This window comes from Urocitellus parryii, chromosome 9 (assembly GCF_045843805.1).
Source record: "Urocitellus parryii isolate mUroPar1 chromosome 9, mUroPar1.hap1, whole genome shotgun sequence".
Classification (NCBI taxonomy): Eukaryota; Metazoa; Chordata; class Mammalia; order Rodentia; family Sciuridae; genus Urocitellus; species Urocitellus parryii.
Genome location: NC_135539.1, coordinates 96,456,995 through 96,472,419, shown reverse-complemented (window position 1 = coordinate 96,472,419; position 15,425 = coordinate 96,456,995). Strand labels below are relative to the sequence as shown.

At 45.2% G+C, this 15,425-nt stretch overlaps 1 protein-coding gene across 1 annotated transcript in view; it reads left to right on the top strand.

The window, feature by feature from the left end:
* Capn2 (calpain 2) overlaps positions 1-15,425 on the top strand; it is a 53,390-nt gene that overhangs the window by 15,944 nt on the left and 22,021 nt on the right. Inside the window, exons 3-5 of the mRNA XM_026407141.2 lie at positions 12,392-12,510; positions 13,116-13,249; positions 14,339-14,507. Coding sequence (XP_026262926.1) covers positions 12,392-12,510; positions 13,116-13,249; positions 14,339-14,507 — 422 coding nt within the window. The remainder of the gene's footprint in view (positions 1-12,391; positions 12,511-13,115; positions 13,250-14,338; positions 14,508-15,425) is intronic.

Here is a 15,425-nt window from a genome sequence, read left to right as displayed (position 1 = left end):
ATGTCTGATCCCCACTGGCTGTGAGCTAGCTGCCTGCATGGGGCTGTCATGGAGGAGCGGATAAGCAGATGAGGAGCTTGAGACTAGATTGGAGGAAGAAGAGATACCCAACCTGAGTGGACAGGAGGAAGGACAGAGGAGAGAGGGAATCTTGAGTGCAGAGGCAGGTGGAGGGCTTCCAGGAGTGACACAGCTGGCACTGGCTTGGTTTGCCATCTGTATTCTCCAAGATGAGGAGCTTCTTAGGTTCAGCGTGTGTGTGTGTGTGTGTGTGTGTGTGTGTGTGTGTGTGTGTGTGTCTGTGTATTACTTCATCAAACACAAGCTCCCCTCTGCAGGCGTGGATGGGGACTGTTAACTGTGGCTGGTGAGGTTGAATCAATAGATGGCCAGACACCACCCCTGCCCTTGCAGAACTTCCATTACACTGGGACTGTCAACAGGTCATTGTGCTCTAGTGGGACGAAGCTGTGACAAGGACAGCTGAATCAGAAGCCTAGCATGCCCTGGATTCCCTGTAGGACCTCCCAACTCTTCTTTGCTTTCCTGTTTGGGAAGGAAAGACAGCCACAGAGGAAGGGAAAGAAGAAAACAAGTATCATTCCCCACCCGCCCCCCTCACCTCCCAGGAAAACCCACCAAGCAGCCACAAATCTGAGTAACCCAGCCCTGTCCTGCTCCCTGCAGTGGCCCAGGTGGCCTCAGCCTGTACACAGAATTGACCTTCAGGATGCGGAGGTAGGGTGGGGGGAGGGGGAGTGCAGCTCTGGAAATTTACTGACATGGCCCTGGATGAATTTCTCTTTTCAGAAGAAGGCCCTGGAGCTTAAAGAAGCCATTCATAAGAGAGGTCTGTCCTCAGGGGAGGGTCTGGGCACGCCCTGGGTTGCCAGGGTCCTGTTTGTGAGCCTGGGTGCAGAGGGAAGGCTATGGATACCTGGGGTGCTCACAGCAGAGCCCCAAGAGGGCCAGCCCAGCTGGAGACAATTAGTCCTTTCATCCAGGTAGCCTGAGTGACCCTGCAAGGAGGGGGCAGCCATGCTGACTTAACATCCCAAACTCTACTTAGACCGCCTTCGCCAAACAAATTAGCAGGGGTAGGGGAAGTTTGGATTTGGAGGGCACTCCCTGGAAGTCCTTGTGCAAATGTGGCTCAGGTGGTCTCAGCAGATGCCTCAGAGTAGGCCAGAGAAAACGTCAGTAAATAGTTGTTGAATAAATGGAGAAATCAAGACTGGGATGCTCTCCTGCCTTAGACAGGAAGACAGTAATGGTTCCTTGGGAGCACCCACAACCCAGAGGCCTAGGGAGAGACTGGTGCTCATGACTGCAGACTCAAAAGGAGGGGTTGGCTCCTAAAGTCCCCTCTTGCCTTGTGTTCTGTGATGGACAAAGCAAACAAAGGGCTATAAAGCTTGTTTCACCCCAGGTGGAGAAGAGCACTGGATGGAAGTAAAGGGGGAGCTCCATAGTCCCGGCTGGCTCTGGGGCTAAGATGGGGCCACCACCCTGCAGTGGTCACTTCTGGGTCTTGATAAATATATTACATCCAAGATCTATCAGGGCTCATTTTGTACCTTTATTTCCTCATTTGAACTCTATCCCTTTTTTTTTTCTGAAAGTTTTTAGAGGCTCAGGAAGGTGAAACGTATGCTCTGTCTCTCAGGGGTCCCAGTCCTTCCCCCCACCCTCCCTCCTCACTCCCTCCTCAGCCACACCCCTCTCCACCCCTCACTAGCCACACCCTTTTCAGTACACACTGCCAAATGTGGCAAGGTTTGCACATAATGAAAATAAAAAACAGCAAATACTTACAAACACTATTTTAAGTACTTTATATATTCTCCCGTTTATTTCTCTCCTGGGGAAGGCATATTATTAGTATTAAATTCATGTTATATATAAGGAAACTGAGTAATGTCCCCAAGTCAGAGCCAAGACTTGAACTCCATGTTCTGACTGTAGCATTTCGTAATCTTTTGGAGTGGGAGGAGAAAGAAACCTGACTCCTTCCCCTGGAAAAATGCATATATTTGCATACAGGCAAAATGTGCACAAAATATTTGGGCTTCCAGATCCGCTTTTGCATCAGATCCTAGTAACCTTCTGAGGATGTGCCCTGTCATTATCCCTCTTCCACAGCTGAGAAACACAGGTCAGAGAAATTAAGAAATATCACCAAGTTCACATAATCCTAAACAGCAGGATCAGGACCCAAATCCAGGTCTTCTGGCCAAGATCCAGTTTTCATTCCCACCCACCTCTAGTCAGGCTTCCTAGGTCTAGCTCAGAGGTCTTTCCACTGAGCTCCATTCTGATTTGGGGGGTCACCTGAAGGTCCGGAATGGACATGGGGTGCCTGTGGGGTGCCCTTGAAGCCATCTACCCGGTGCCTAGTAGTGAGTGATGGGGGCCAGCCAAAGTCCAGGAGGGAGCACATCAGCTCCACTTACTTGGAACCCTCACCGTCTAGCCTGCCTAGCACCCCTGCCTGGCCTGGCTGTTCTGTACACCAAGTGTCCAAGTGTCCAAGGTTTTCATTCCATGATGGTAAGGACAGCCTGCCTATCTGATTGGCTCAGCACAATGTGGCAGAGAGGTGCCTAAGACAATGTGGAAAGGGCGGACTCAGCCCCGGAGAGGAAAGTACCAGGAAGGGAGATCCCAAGTGGCTTGGCGGGGAAACAAAGCCAGCCACAGGGGAGGGAGAGGGCAGCCAAAGTCCTAGAACTTGAGGAACCCGGAGAGGGTGGAGTAGGGGCAGGTGTCTCCTGGTGCCCGGAGGCAAACCGGTGTCAGAGAAGATGATGGATGAAGTCAGAAGCCATAGACAGCCAGCAAGATCAGTGCTTCAGGAGAACAGGCATGAACCCAGCCCCCAACCAGACTTGCCCTTCATGGGGATCCTGGAGATCCCAATGGGGAAGACAGGGAATCTCGGTGCTGACCTTAGCAAAAGATAAATGAGCAAGCCTGGGCTTTGAGACTCTGGACCCCCTTCTCTGGGTAATTTCCTTCCAACCACACAGGCTCCGCATTCCCAGAACCTTGCCTCTCTCATCTTCTCCCTGAAACCCTGAGGTTTTAAATCCAAGGGTTCACTTTCCACAGTATTTGCAACCTAAGTCTTATCCTGAATGTGGAGAGAGAGGCTTTTTTTTTCCTGTTATAGAAACTAAGACTAGATGATGTAGACATGTTGCGGGGAGGGGACAGGAGGCCCCTGAATCCTGTGCTATAATAGGCAGCCCCTGCTTGATAAGCACAAGGCTGGTGGAACACTGACAGTCCCCCCAGCCCCTCAGCTCCAGGGTCTTCCAGGACAGCTCAGCTGGGGTGGGGCAGTCTTAGTGAAAGAATGGCCAATTCTGTCCAACTGCTGCCAGCACCTTGACTGGGGGACTGGGGAACCTCCAGGCTGGGTTGGCTTCTTTTAACCATGGCTACATCCAGCAGAGGCCTGCTAAAAGATTTATCACTGACACCAAACTTCCTCCCCTGGGAAGGCACAAATTCTGTCCAGTCTATGATAAATATCTACAGTGACCCTGCTCTGACCCTGTATATGTCCAAGACACTGGACAGATGAATGCCAGCATCAGGCTCCCAGGATGAAAAAATCAGACAAGAGATAGTGAGTCAGAGCTATATGGTGACGAGGCAGAATTCCTGTTTACACAGGCCTCGTCTCATTCAAAGGGAATGCAAGGCCCAACCCAACCAAGCAACACAAAACAACCATGTAAAGAAAAGCATCCAGTTCTAAAGAAAAGACAATTCAGAAAAAAGAGGGTGCCAGGCGAGGTAGCACATACCTGTCATCCCATCAACCTGGGAGGTTGAGACAGGAGGATCACAAGTTCAAGGTCATCCGCAGCAATTTAGCAAGATCTTGTCTCAAAAAATAAAAAAAAGAGCTGGAGAGAGAAAACAAAAGGCATAGATACTGTCAGAAGCACCTAGGGTGGTGCAAGTGGGAATATCTGATTCTGAGCAGTTTAGCTTTCTGGGGAATCTGACAGGGTGAGCCAGATACACAATGTACCCTAAGTGATCCAGCATTTCCAGTGGACTCCATGGGGCACTGGCCATGTGAGATGTCAATAACAAGTTCCAGAGTCCAAGAAGGTATTTATTTTACGCCCTGCTCCCATCTCAAGGAACGTCACTATGTGAATGTATTGAAAGAAGTCTCTATACTCGACCTGGTTAGCTTTGCCTTTCCTGAACTTATTTTGTCATAACACATAAAGTTTTCTCAAGGAATACCTGTTAACTTCTTTAGGAACTGATTTCTATAGAACACACTTTGGAGGGATACTGGGATAAACCAGTTGATTTGGTCATTTGTTGTCATCTCAGTATAGACCAACTATTATGGAGAACTTCTGCCAAAAAGTAATTTTCATTTTAGAATATCTAATGTTAAGCTATTCTTTTTTACTACAAGACTGATATAATCTCAATAGTCTATCAATGGCAATAGACTAACTTTTATGATAAGACCATAATCTATGCATGCAGGGTACATATTGCTCTTTTATATAACAGATCATCCAAAAATAACTTCAGAGTGTACAGATTTGAGTTACCAAAAGTGGTAATACACTGTGTTCCACCATTTTTCTTTTTCCTTTTCCTATTTTTTTTCATTTTTCCCCATTTTTTGTTCTTTTTGTTATACATACTGTTCTGTATCTTGCTTTGTTTTGCTTACCATCTCTTGGAGATCATTTCATTCAACAGCACCTTTGCTCTGTTTTATGGCTGCATTTCATTGTAAAGATGAGCCATAATTTATTTCAGCAGTCCCCTCTGAATGGGCATTTAGGCTGTCCCCAGTCTTGCTATTACAAGCAGTGTTGCATTGCACACACCATTTCTCATGTGAGTGTGTCTGGAGGGAAGATCACTGGAGATGGCTGCTGAGCACACTGATGATATTATTAGATGGCCTTTATAAAGTTTGCCCCGATCTCTGCATTCACTGATGGGTTATGAGAGTGTTTATTTCCCTGCAGCCTCCTTAGGAAATCAAACCTTTTTTTTTCCTTGAAATATTGGATATGGAACCTAAGGCCTCACATATGTTAGGCAAGGGCTCCCCTACTGAGCTATACCCCAGCCCTGAATCACACTTTTTAAATTTTCCAATCTGAAAGATAAAAAAAAAATGATATCTCAGTATAGTTCTTTGTTACATCTCTTCTATGATGAGTAAGGATGTGTATTTGTAATTTTTTTTCTTTTTCCATTAACTCTGTTTATATCTTTGCCTAGTTTTCTATTGGATGTGGCCTTTTCTTCTTTATCTGCCAGAAAATTTTACCTTTGGCCTGGGATATGAATAACAGATATTTTCTGTGTTATTTTTTCTACTTTGACTTTGTTTATTGTGGCTTTATGATGTATTTTTTTACCTTAATGTAGTTAAATTTATTTAAATATTATTAACTTATCATTTTTAAATCTGTGGCTTCCAGATTACAATCTTTAGGTACAATCTCTACTCTGAGATTGTAATAGAATTTTCTCACTGTCTCGTCTAAGATTTTTATGGACTTCTGTAAATATTTTGTTTATATTAAATATCATCATACTACAATATGAATCAAGTATGATATAAATAAACATGTAGATAGAAAACATATAAATAAATTTCTAGATTTACCATATTTATAGTTTATAATATACATATAAATATACTTATAATACATAATATTAAATGCTTATATATAAATATATAAATATTATACATCAAGAATTAAGCCTTGCAGCTGCGTTGTAGCTCAGTAGTAGAGCACTTGCCTAGTTTGTGTGATTTTGATCCTCAGCACCACATAAAAAATACAGTATTATGTTAAAAATATATATATATTTTTTTAAAGTTGAGCCTTGTGACAAGCTGAACTATAGCTTGATTATTTTCTAGATGGTTACTCGGTTCTAGTTTCTTTTGTGAATAATTTATCTTTATTGAACTTTATTGTTTGGGACTGCTTTTGGACTTTGTGTTCTGCGTTACTTACCTATCTGTAGAGTCATGTACAAGTTCTGCACTATTTTAATTACATATCTTTATATGTGTTTTAATATCTGATGGAGCTTGATTCCCTTCCCTTTTAGATTTTTTTTTCTGGTTATGCTTTATGTTTAAATTTTCCTTATAAACTTTAGAATCAGCCAAGTTTAAAAAAAAAACTTTTTTTTTCTAAAGAGAGAGTGAGAGAGGAGAGAGAGAGAGAGAGAATTTTTTTTTAATATTTATTTTTTAGTTCTCAGCGGACACAACATCTTTGTTGGTATGTGGTGCTGAGGATCGAACCCGGGCCGTACGCATGCCAGGCGAGCGCGCTACCGCTTGAGCCACATCCCCAGCCCTAAAAAAAACTTTTTAAAAATTCTATTCCTATTTTTATTGGGATCACATTAAATTTATAGAGTAATTTCAGAGGGAAAAGCACTTTTAGGGTAATGAGTGTTTGTAGCAAAAAATATGGGTTTCTTTTTAAAATAGGGCAAGTGATTGGCTAAGCCCCTCCAGGCAGGCTTGCTGCACCGTTGGAGTTAATTAATAAAGGTGACAGCTGACTAGGGCCTCCCAAGTAGTCAGAGAAGTTCTGAACACTCTTAAGAGATAAGCAGTTTATATCTAGAGCCTTCTATTGTCAAAGGAGGAAACAGAGCTGAACCCCTCCAGAAGAATCCTAGAACTGTGAGTTGGGAGCAGTTGTCGGGATTCTAGAACTGGGAGTGGGTTGTGTATAGTGCCTCCTGGAGGAAGTTGTGACCTACAGTTAAGGAACACAACTGGCTGGATCTAAGCTCAGAGAAGGAGCCAAGGAAGACATGGTCCTAATCTTACCTTCCTTGCTTGGTCTCCACTGGATAACCTCCCGCCCCCCACACACACACATACCCAGGAACTAGAGTTGCTGGGGCCCTGTGAGATCCACTGAGGAGGGCAGAATGAAGGGTGTTCAATAGACATAGAGAGGCAAGCAGAGTAGTCCAATACTCAGGTCCCCAAGATAATTGTTTCTTCTTTGAGATAAATGGAGTAATTGGAGATCAAAAAGTTGTCAACAGGTAACCAAGCATAAACAGAGGTACCTGTATAATAACTGGAAAGCCCACCAGGAGAGGAGGGTAAGGGTTTTGTTGTGCAAAATACTGTTCAGTGACAGTCCTTTGAGGTGGGCCATACTTTGAGTGGCCATCCCACCCTCCCTTCTGTCACAGTATCTTCTTGTGTGATTGAAGAGCAGAACCCAAATAAATGAGCCTGAGGAATGCACTATCTGTTAACTTCCAGGGTCTTTTAGGGATTCATATGTGAAAACCTTTGTAGAATCTCTTTCAAGCCCCAGCCATGTGGCAACATTCCAGGAGAGGCCTCAGTCATTGAAGGCACTCTCTGAGGCTTTCCTGGAGCTAAAACCAGCGGAGCCATAAGCGGTTTATGAAGTATTTGAGTTAATCCAGTTATCAGGCCCCTCCCAAACTAGCCAGCCTTGTTCTGTCCAGACCCAGATGTAACTGCTCCAAACAGGCTCTGCTATGTGGAGATTCCCTGGACTTCAACTAGGGTCCCTCTCCAGGGCGAAGTTGCCATAGGATGATTCAGAATAGAAGTGTTTCCATAAATTATTTTAGAGAACCCTCAGGAGGGAAGGCCGGGTGTGAGACCCTAAGCTGATGAGGTCATATAACAGGTGTGGTTGCAGGGAGAAACCTGGTAGATATGGGCCATCCAGGTGGAGTGAGCAGGAAGCCAGTGAGAGAAAAAACACTATGCAGATGCTGAAACATAATCAGGTCACCTCTCAAGGACAAAAAGTCCCTAGACACTGTCCTTTGAATTAGGTGAATTCAGAATTGACACCAGCCTCTTTGCAAAGTAAACCGTGCGGGTTATACATTAAACACTTCTAATGCTCAGGCCAACATAACAGGCACTCATTAACTGAAGCCTTGGGGTGAGCCACTCAACCCCCTTAAACCCCAGTTTCCTCAATTAAGAAACAGAGGATAAAATTACCTATCCTGGACTGTTTGGTGACAATGAAATGAGATGATCATGTTGTAATACATGAGAAGCCTTTAGCCCAAGACCTGGTGCAGAGTAAACCTTTGTGAATGTAAACTGTTGTCATCGCTATGCAGATCTTGCAACTGAGGAAGCTCCTATGAGCATATATTCAAAGAAATCAAAGGAATCCACTAGGTAATGAGCTTTTCAACTTCAAAGTGTTTTGCTTTGATTGGGCAAGGGAATGAGCTAGCTAAAGAATCAAGCATAAAATAGGATTGAATGCCTCCCCCTTATTAGAAGTCAAGATGTTGTTCTTGTGGGCCTCTATGCCTCCCTTAACTCCAGAGTGTGGAAAATAGATGAAAAACTTTTTGAAATTTTGACTAAAATGCATGTAACTTGTTTTGTAAGGGTAAAATTTCTAAGCTGATTCTAAGCCGCAAAGCCTGAGTTAAAGTGTAAAAGACCGGGCATTGTAAAGTTTCCAAGCTGCAGGGCCTGAGTTAAAAAAGTGAAGGACCAGGTATTGTTAAAATCATCTGTTAGGACAATACCCGAACTGCCCAGTAAATATTCCCACTGACTCCTTGGTTGTCTAATAACCTGGGACTCTGTGTAGTTTGTCACGTAGTTATTTAGGACCTAAACCAATCAGTTTGAATGTGTACCCCGCTTAGGAGTGACCAATCACCCCTGCTCAATCTGTTCCCACCAATGAATGTACTAATCATGTCTCAGAGTTGTTGTTCAATTTTCCCACGCCTCATGATGATTTGTTCTGATGTATACAAAGCCCCCACCCTGCCCAAAAAGTGTACTTAAGCTCCGCTTGACCTCTGCTCTGGGCTCCGGGCTGCTCTCGCTTTTTGAGCGAGCCTGCGTGGGGCCTCAGAGCGCTGAATTGGATCCTCAGTAAACTCCCTCCTGCTTTTTGCATGAAGCCAGTCTCTTGTGGTCTCTTTCTCCGATGCTTCGCCGGACCCTTATAGTTTCCTCTGACCTTTGCTGTGATCTTAATGCCATTGTCTCAGCTATGCAATGACAAATTGTCATGTTTGGGTGAATTACATTGTATTGAATAGGTGACATGTTTTACTAGTTAATGAACCAAGAGTATTGGGCTATTAAAGTATAGGACTTAAGGAAGCTTCTAATATGTGACCCTTAGTTTTAAATTTGAATTAACAGTTGGTTGTTAATAGTGGATTTCTTAAGTTACAGGAATCAGGTACTATTAATCAAAAGAAATTGCTAGCCAGGATCATTGTTAAACAAAATCCAAGATTCTGGTTTACAGTTTTTGCATGTAGACCCTGCAATTATCTAATCTATAGGCTAAATATCAGTTTCCTCATCTTGAAAAGGGGATTATGATAATGATAATAATCTCCCAAGATTCATGTGAAGGTCAGAATGTGTAAATTGTTCTTTGTCAACTTTAAAATATACAAAATATTAGTGGTTTGTTGGTTTTTTTAATGTTTGCTAGTGGAAAGACAAGAAGTGAAGAGATCCAGGTACTGATCCTGGCTCTGCCCTTCCAGGATATGTGACCTCAAGCAGGTAACTTAATCTAGAAATCCAGTTTCATCCCCTAGGAAACATTCTAGGATGAGAAGGATGAGAATCCTTTAGGAGGAGACAAATTAGCAAGGGATGAGGGAGAGAGACCTAACTCCCAGCAGGGTGGGCGGGAGAGATACTTCTGGGACATGAAGAAAGAAAACTGAAAGCCACAAAGCATGGCCACTGGTTTCCAGGATGTGACAAGAATACATCTGAAGTTCTGGTGTTAAGCAGTTTATCTGATAGGGGCATAGACCTAATCTGAGTCCTGGCCTAAATCTCTTTCTCTCTCTCTCTCTCTCTCTCTCTCTCTCTCTCTCTCTCTCTCTCTCTCTCTCTTTTTCACACACACACACACACACACACACACACACACACACAAACATAGTGCCACTACTGAAGCCAATCCTTCATGCATCCAGTCATGTCCCTTGAATAGCAGCACAGTCAGCCATGACCAGTGAGATTGCAAAAGCAAGTGACCGTCCCACAGACATGATTGTGTGTTGCCATACATGCATGATGCAAAAGCATTGATTCCTGGGACCAAGGGGATAGAACAAAAAGACATTGATCCATCCATGGCTGGACTCAGATGGACCCAGGCAGCTCCTAGGAGGATGCTCATGGATTTAATAGGAAATTGCACAGGAACTGGGGGAATAACTGGTCCAGGACTCCTGTTACCAGAATCCCTATGCTTGGTTCCATTTTACCCTCCAGCCTTTTCCCTCTGTGTGTTCCCGATAGATTTAAATCTAAGCAGTTTGCAAGATTCCCAGAAAATTCAAATACCCTCATTGAAAATGAAAATAACAGTCAACAGATATCTTCAGATTCCCAAGGAAGGACTAATGTCATGAAAAGATCCCATGGTAGAGGAAGAGGAATAAATTGACCAAAAGGGGGTAGGGTCTCATGGCCCTAGAAATGACTGGCACATGATGAACTGGTCCTTGGAGATGAAGAGTTTGATAAGGTTGGAGTGGAAGAGCATTGGATGCTTAGAAAAGGCCTAAAGGTCATCTGTCTACTTGATCACTGTGTCCGTACAAGGCACAACTGTGAAATTAGGCAAGAAAAGCCCCTCCAGGTAGATTTCCATCACTACCAATCAGGGACTCCTCGACTGCTTACTCCTAGCTGGAGCTTAAAATAGTCACTGCTAAATTTCTCCCTAGGCTTCATATCCTCAACATGTCAGAGAGATTTTAGTTTTGTTTACGTAAAGGTCTCACTGACCTAAAAGTTTGCTTCTTAGATCTGCCAGCCCTTAAAACTATACCTTTTAAACTTTTATTTGTAACTGCTTAAATTGCAATGCACATAAACTCTCTAAGGCTTGTGATACTCAGCTTTAACATGGAGGTAGAAATAATACTGTCCTCAGAACTGTTGTGAGGAATAAATGAGATAATGAACCTGAAGGTCCTAGAACACTGGCTGGAACATAGGAAGGGCTCAATACAAAATGGCATTTGCCCAAGGTCTCCTAGCAGTAGAGACGCAGGAACTTATAGCCGTGCATACCAGATGAGGAAACTGAGAAACTATTGGTTCACATAACTGAAAAGTCCAAGGCAGTCTGGCTTCAGGTATAGCTTGATTCAGGGATTCAAGTGGTTTTCCGGGACCTGCTGTCTCTCTCTCTCCATCTCTCAGCTCCTGTTCTGCACTGGCCTCCTAGGCAGACAGGCTGCTTCTCACCACAGAAGTAGCTTCAACAGCAACATAATGTACATCTTCAAAGATTCAATGCAGAAAAAGTCACCTGCCCAGTCTCCCGGAAACCCCAGGAAACTCTCCTGGCACCTCATCTGCTCTGGCTGGGTCACAGCACATTCCTGACCCATCCACTGAAGCCAGGCAAATGTGCTGCATAGATTGCCTCAGGTCTCCTCTGGAATTGGGAACAGAGTTAGTGCTACCAAAACCTTGCAGATTGAAAAGGTAGGGAGGGCAGGCTCTCGGGGTTACCAGGAGGGCAGCAAACAGTTGCTCAATGGAAAAGTACAGGTGAACCCACAGCCCTGCACCACCCACCTAATTTAAAGAGGATTTGTTTGACTTCCTTTGGTTACTGACAACTTAGGGAGGAACACGTCTCCATGTGCCATGGATCTGTCATATCCAGACGGCAAAGAGTTATATACAGTCTATCTGCACATCGATAGGATGGTCTAGTTCAGGAGCCTTGAGGGTACTAAGTAGTCAACCAGAAGTCCAAAAATTCAGTAAACTTCACTAACACTTCTAATAAACCTCTCAACAAAAATAAACCCAACAATGAATTAAATTCAACTGAGGCTATTTCCTTTAATTGTCATGGAAAATTTTAGGGCATGTTCTCTTGCCTTGTCTCCGAACCCTCCTCCCAGGAGACATGCAACATTTGACCCTTTCCCATCTTTCAACACACTCACACTCAAACTCCCCTTCAAAGCCTGTTTTTGCAGAAACCTCTTACTGCCAAGTTCTTTGCGTTCACTCCACATAGTCATGGCACAGAGCTGGGTTCCCAGGACAGGGGAGCCACTACAGGATTCCGAGTCTTTGGGGGAATGAATTTTCCCCTCCCCACCCAATGCCAACCCAATAGTATCTCACCCTAGCATTTCCCTCAAATTAGTACCCAAACCCTCAGACCTTAGATAAGGACTGTCTGAAATATCATTCCGTCTATTTGCAGGTCATCTTAGGCTTCAAACCCCCAGAGGTGGGGACCAGATTTTTAACCTCTTCCAGGTACTGAGATGCCCCTGTTAAGAGCTCCTTGCACTGTGTTCTCAGGTGACTGCTGGCTGCTGGCTGCCATCGCCTCCCTTACCTTGAATGAAGAAATCCTGGCTCGAGTCGTCCCCCTAGACCAGAGCTTCCAGGAGAACTATGCAGGGATCTTCCGCTTCCAGGTCAGTTCATGATGGGCTTAGGCTTCTTTTTACCAAGTCCCAGGGCTTGTCATGATCCCTTAGTTTGGCTGGATTCTCCTGTCCATCACATTAGCAGACTCCAAAGACCAGCACTGCTTTACAGAGGTGACAGTGAGCAGGAAGCTCCCAACCTGCTCATGACATGGGACCCTTCCAGGATGACCACGGCTGGGGGATGGGGGCGGGGGCAGCAGGGGGAGCTCCAAAAACATTACAAGGAGGTGTACATCAGGGCATACGGGAAGTAATTCCCAAATTTTAAAAAATATATATTTATTATCTGAGCTTAAGACAAAATGTCAAAGTCATTTCCCTTTTATATTGATTAATGAGAAATACTCTTTTTAAAGAGATGGGTGTGGATTTGGAGGGATGGACAAGCCCATCTGTCCTTGCTTACTTCATGAGGACTTCCCTGCAGTAGGAAATGAAAGGGGCATCTCCTACTGGGATTGGCTGTGGAGCTTACAGCAAGGGACCGGGCAGCAGGAAGCCAGATGCAACTGAGCTTAGGGATCCCAGTGCTGCCACGGGCTCCTCCTTCAGCCCACCCCACACCGCTCCCTCCCTCCCCTTATCTGCAGTTCTGGCAGTATGGCGAGTGGGTGGAGGTGGTGGTGGACGACAGGCTGCCCACCAAGGATGGAGAGCTGCTCTTTGTGCATTCAGCTGAGGGGAGCGAGTTCTGGAGCGCCCTGCTGGAGAAAGCCTATGCCAAGTAAGTGACCATGCCCTCTCCCAAAACCCTGTGGCCTGTCCCTATTGCCCTCCAAAACACAGGAGCTATTTAGGACTGTTTTGAGTAGACGTTCTCTTCTATAAAAAGGACTCCTTTGGCCCAAATTGGGTTCTAAATTCAAGGAGATAATGAACACACAGGGTGCTGGGCCACGTGGTACAATGACAAATGATAGCTGTTGCCATTTTTAACCAAATGCACAGAAACAAGTCATGATGCTGAGTGTGCTGGCCTTGAGAAGGAACTTTGTTTCCTTGACAGATTCTATTACATATTTGTCAACTAAAAATAGCAGGTTTGGCCAGTAGGCAAAACTACCTTTGCAAAAGTAGGAAAATTGTGGAAATTTGCCCAGACTAATGGTGTGGCTGATTTGAAGTGGTTTTCCATACTCCTCCCAGCTGCTTCCCATCCAGCTTGCCCAAAGTCAAGTTTGACCGGTGCTCAGCCCTCCCCAAAAGGGCCTCAGCATGGCCACACTGCACAGGCTCCCTCCATGAAGGTAACCTAACTAGAAGAGAGCAAGTGGATCTCTGTTCCTTTCAGACCTATGCCAGGAAGGAGGGGGCCGGGTTCTGCTGAGGGAACCTGAGCCTGAGCAATGCTTCTAAGTCCCAGAGCTTAAGTACTGGAGTTAGAGAAGCCACCAGACTCCAGCATAGGTAGTCAGGAGCAATAAGCCCACACAGACCCACTGCCTGTTTCTCCGGGAAGATGCTTTCATTATTGAATTGTTGTCATTTTTAAGCTCTAAATGCCAAACAGCCCATTAGCAGACCTCCCCTTTCCCTTCAAGATACAGAAAGAATCGATATGGGAGGCTGGATCAGATCATCAGTAAGGTCCTGCCAACTCGGGTTCTGTGAGATTTTCAAAATACTTCACAAAGTACCGGAGAAAGAGTGACTGTGGAGATGGTAGCTGGACACTGAAGTTGGAGACAAAACCAAGAAGAACGAGAGCAGAGGGTCCCATGAGCATCAATCAAATGTGGGAGGGGGTCATGTCAGAGTACAAGTGGGGTGGCATTCTGAGGGATGAGGGATAGCATCTCTTCCCTTCCTGTAGGATCAACGGGTGCTATGAAGCGCTCTCTGGAGGTGCCACCACCGAGGGCTTTGAGGACTTCACAGGAGGCATTGCTGAATGGTATGAGTTAAAGAAGGCCCCTCCCAACCTGTTCAGGATCATCCAGAAGGCTCTGCAGAAGGGTTCCCTCCTTGGATGCTCTATTGATGTAAGTTTAGTCCTCCTTCCCTAAACTCATCCCCGAGTCTGCTCTGGCTGAAGAGAGGTCCCAACAGTGCCCGAGAAAACCCACTGCCCCATACAACATTAATGTATCCCTGTCCACCATGTTTCTCATCATCAGGAAGACAGGGGTTGCTAGCAACAGCCAGACTTTCTGATGTGCAGTTGATGGAGTGATGGTGCCTCCAGCCCTTACCTCCCCAGCCCACTTCCCTTTCTCACCTTGCTCTTCATTTCACTTTCTCACCTCCATCCCCAGACCACAGGGTCCCTGAGAGCTTCCTGCCCTCTCTGGTATAATACCTGCCCCCATCCACAGAAGGCTGCACCTAGAGCCCAGAAGCCTTCCCTCACTCTGCTCCAGGGCTGATGGTTCTGTAGGAAGACTTCAGAGGGCACAGGAAAGAACTGTTTCCTCTTAATAGCCTTGCTGGCAAACTTCACCAGTGGATGGGAGGTGGGTGGATGTGCTGTCCCTAAGAGAATCCAGACAAAAGCTGTGCCCAACACCCAAGCCCTGTCCCATCAGAGATCCTGGTCCCCTCTAGGGATGCAGATAAGAAGCCCTGACTCTTGGCACCAAAATCTGTTAGACCCCAAAAGATCCTCTCTGTTCTCAGTCTTTCTTCCTATTAACCAGACAAAATTAACAACCTTCATCAGAATAGATGGGAAAGGAATTACCTCAAGGACTTTCTAATACAAGAGAAGCGAATTTGAACACAGGCGAGAAAAAACCTCCATAGTATTTAAACCATGCAGTTGGGCTGTGCTGGATGTGGGAGCATGGGGGATCAACTCTTCTGGATCAGCGATGCTGGCTGACCTGAACCATGATGCCACCCACGGGCCCTCTCTCCAGGGTGGGCCCTTTTGCACCCTCCTCAGTTTACAGAAATCTGTG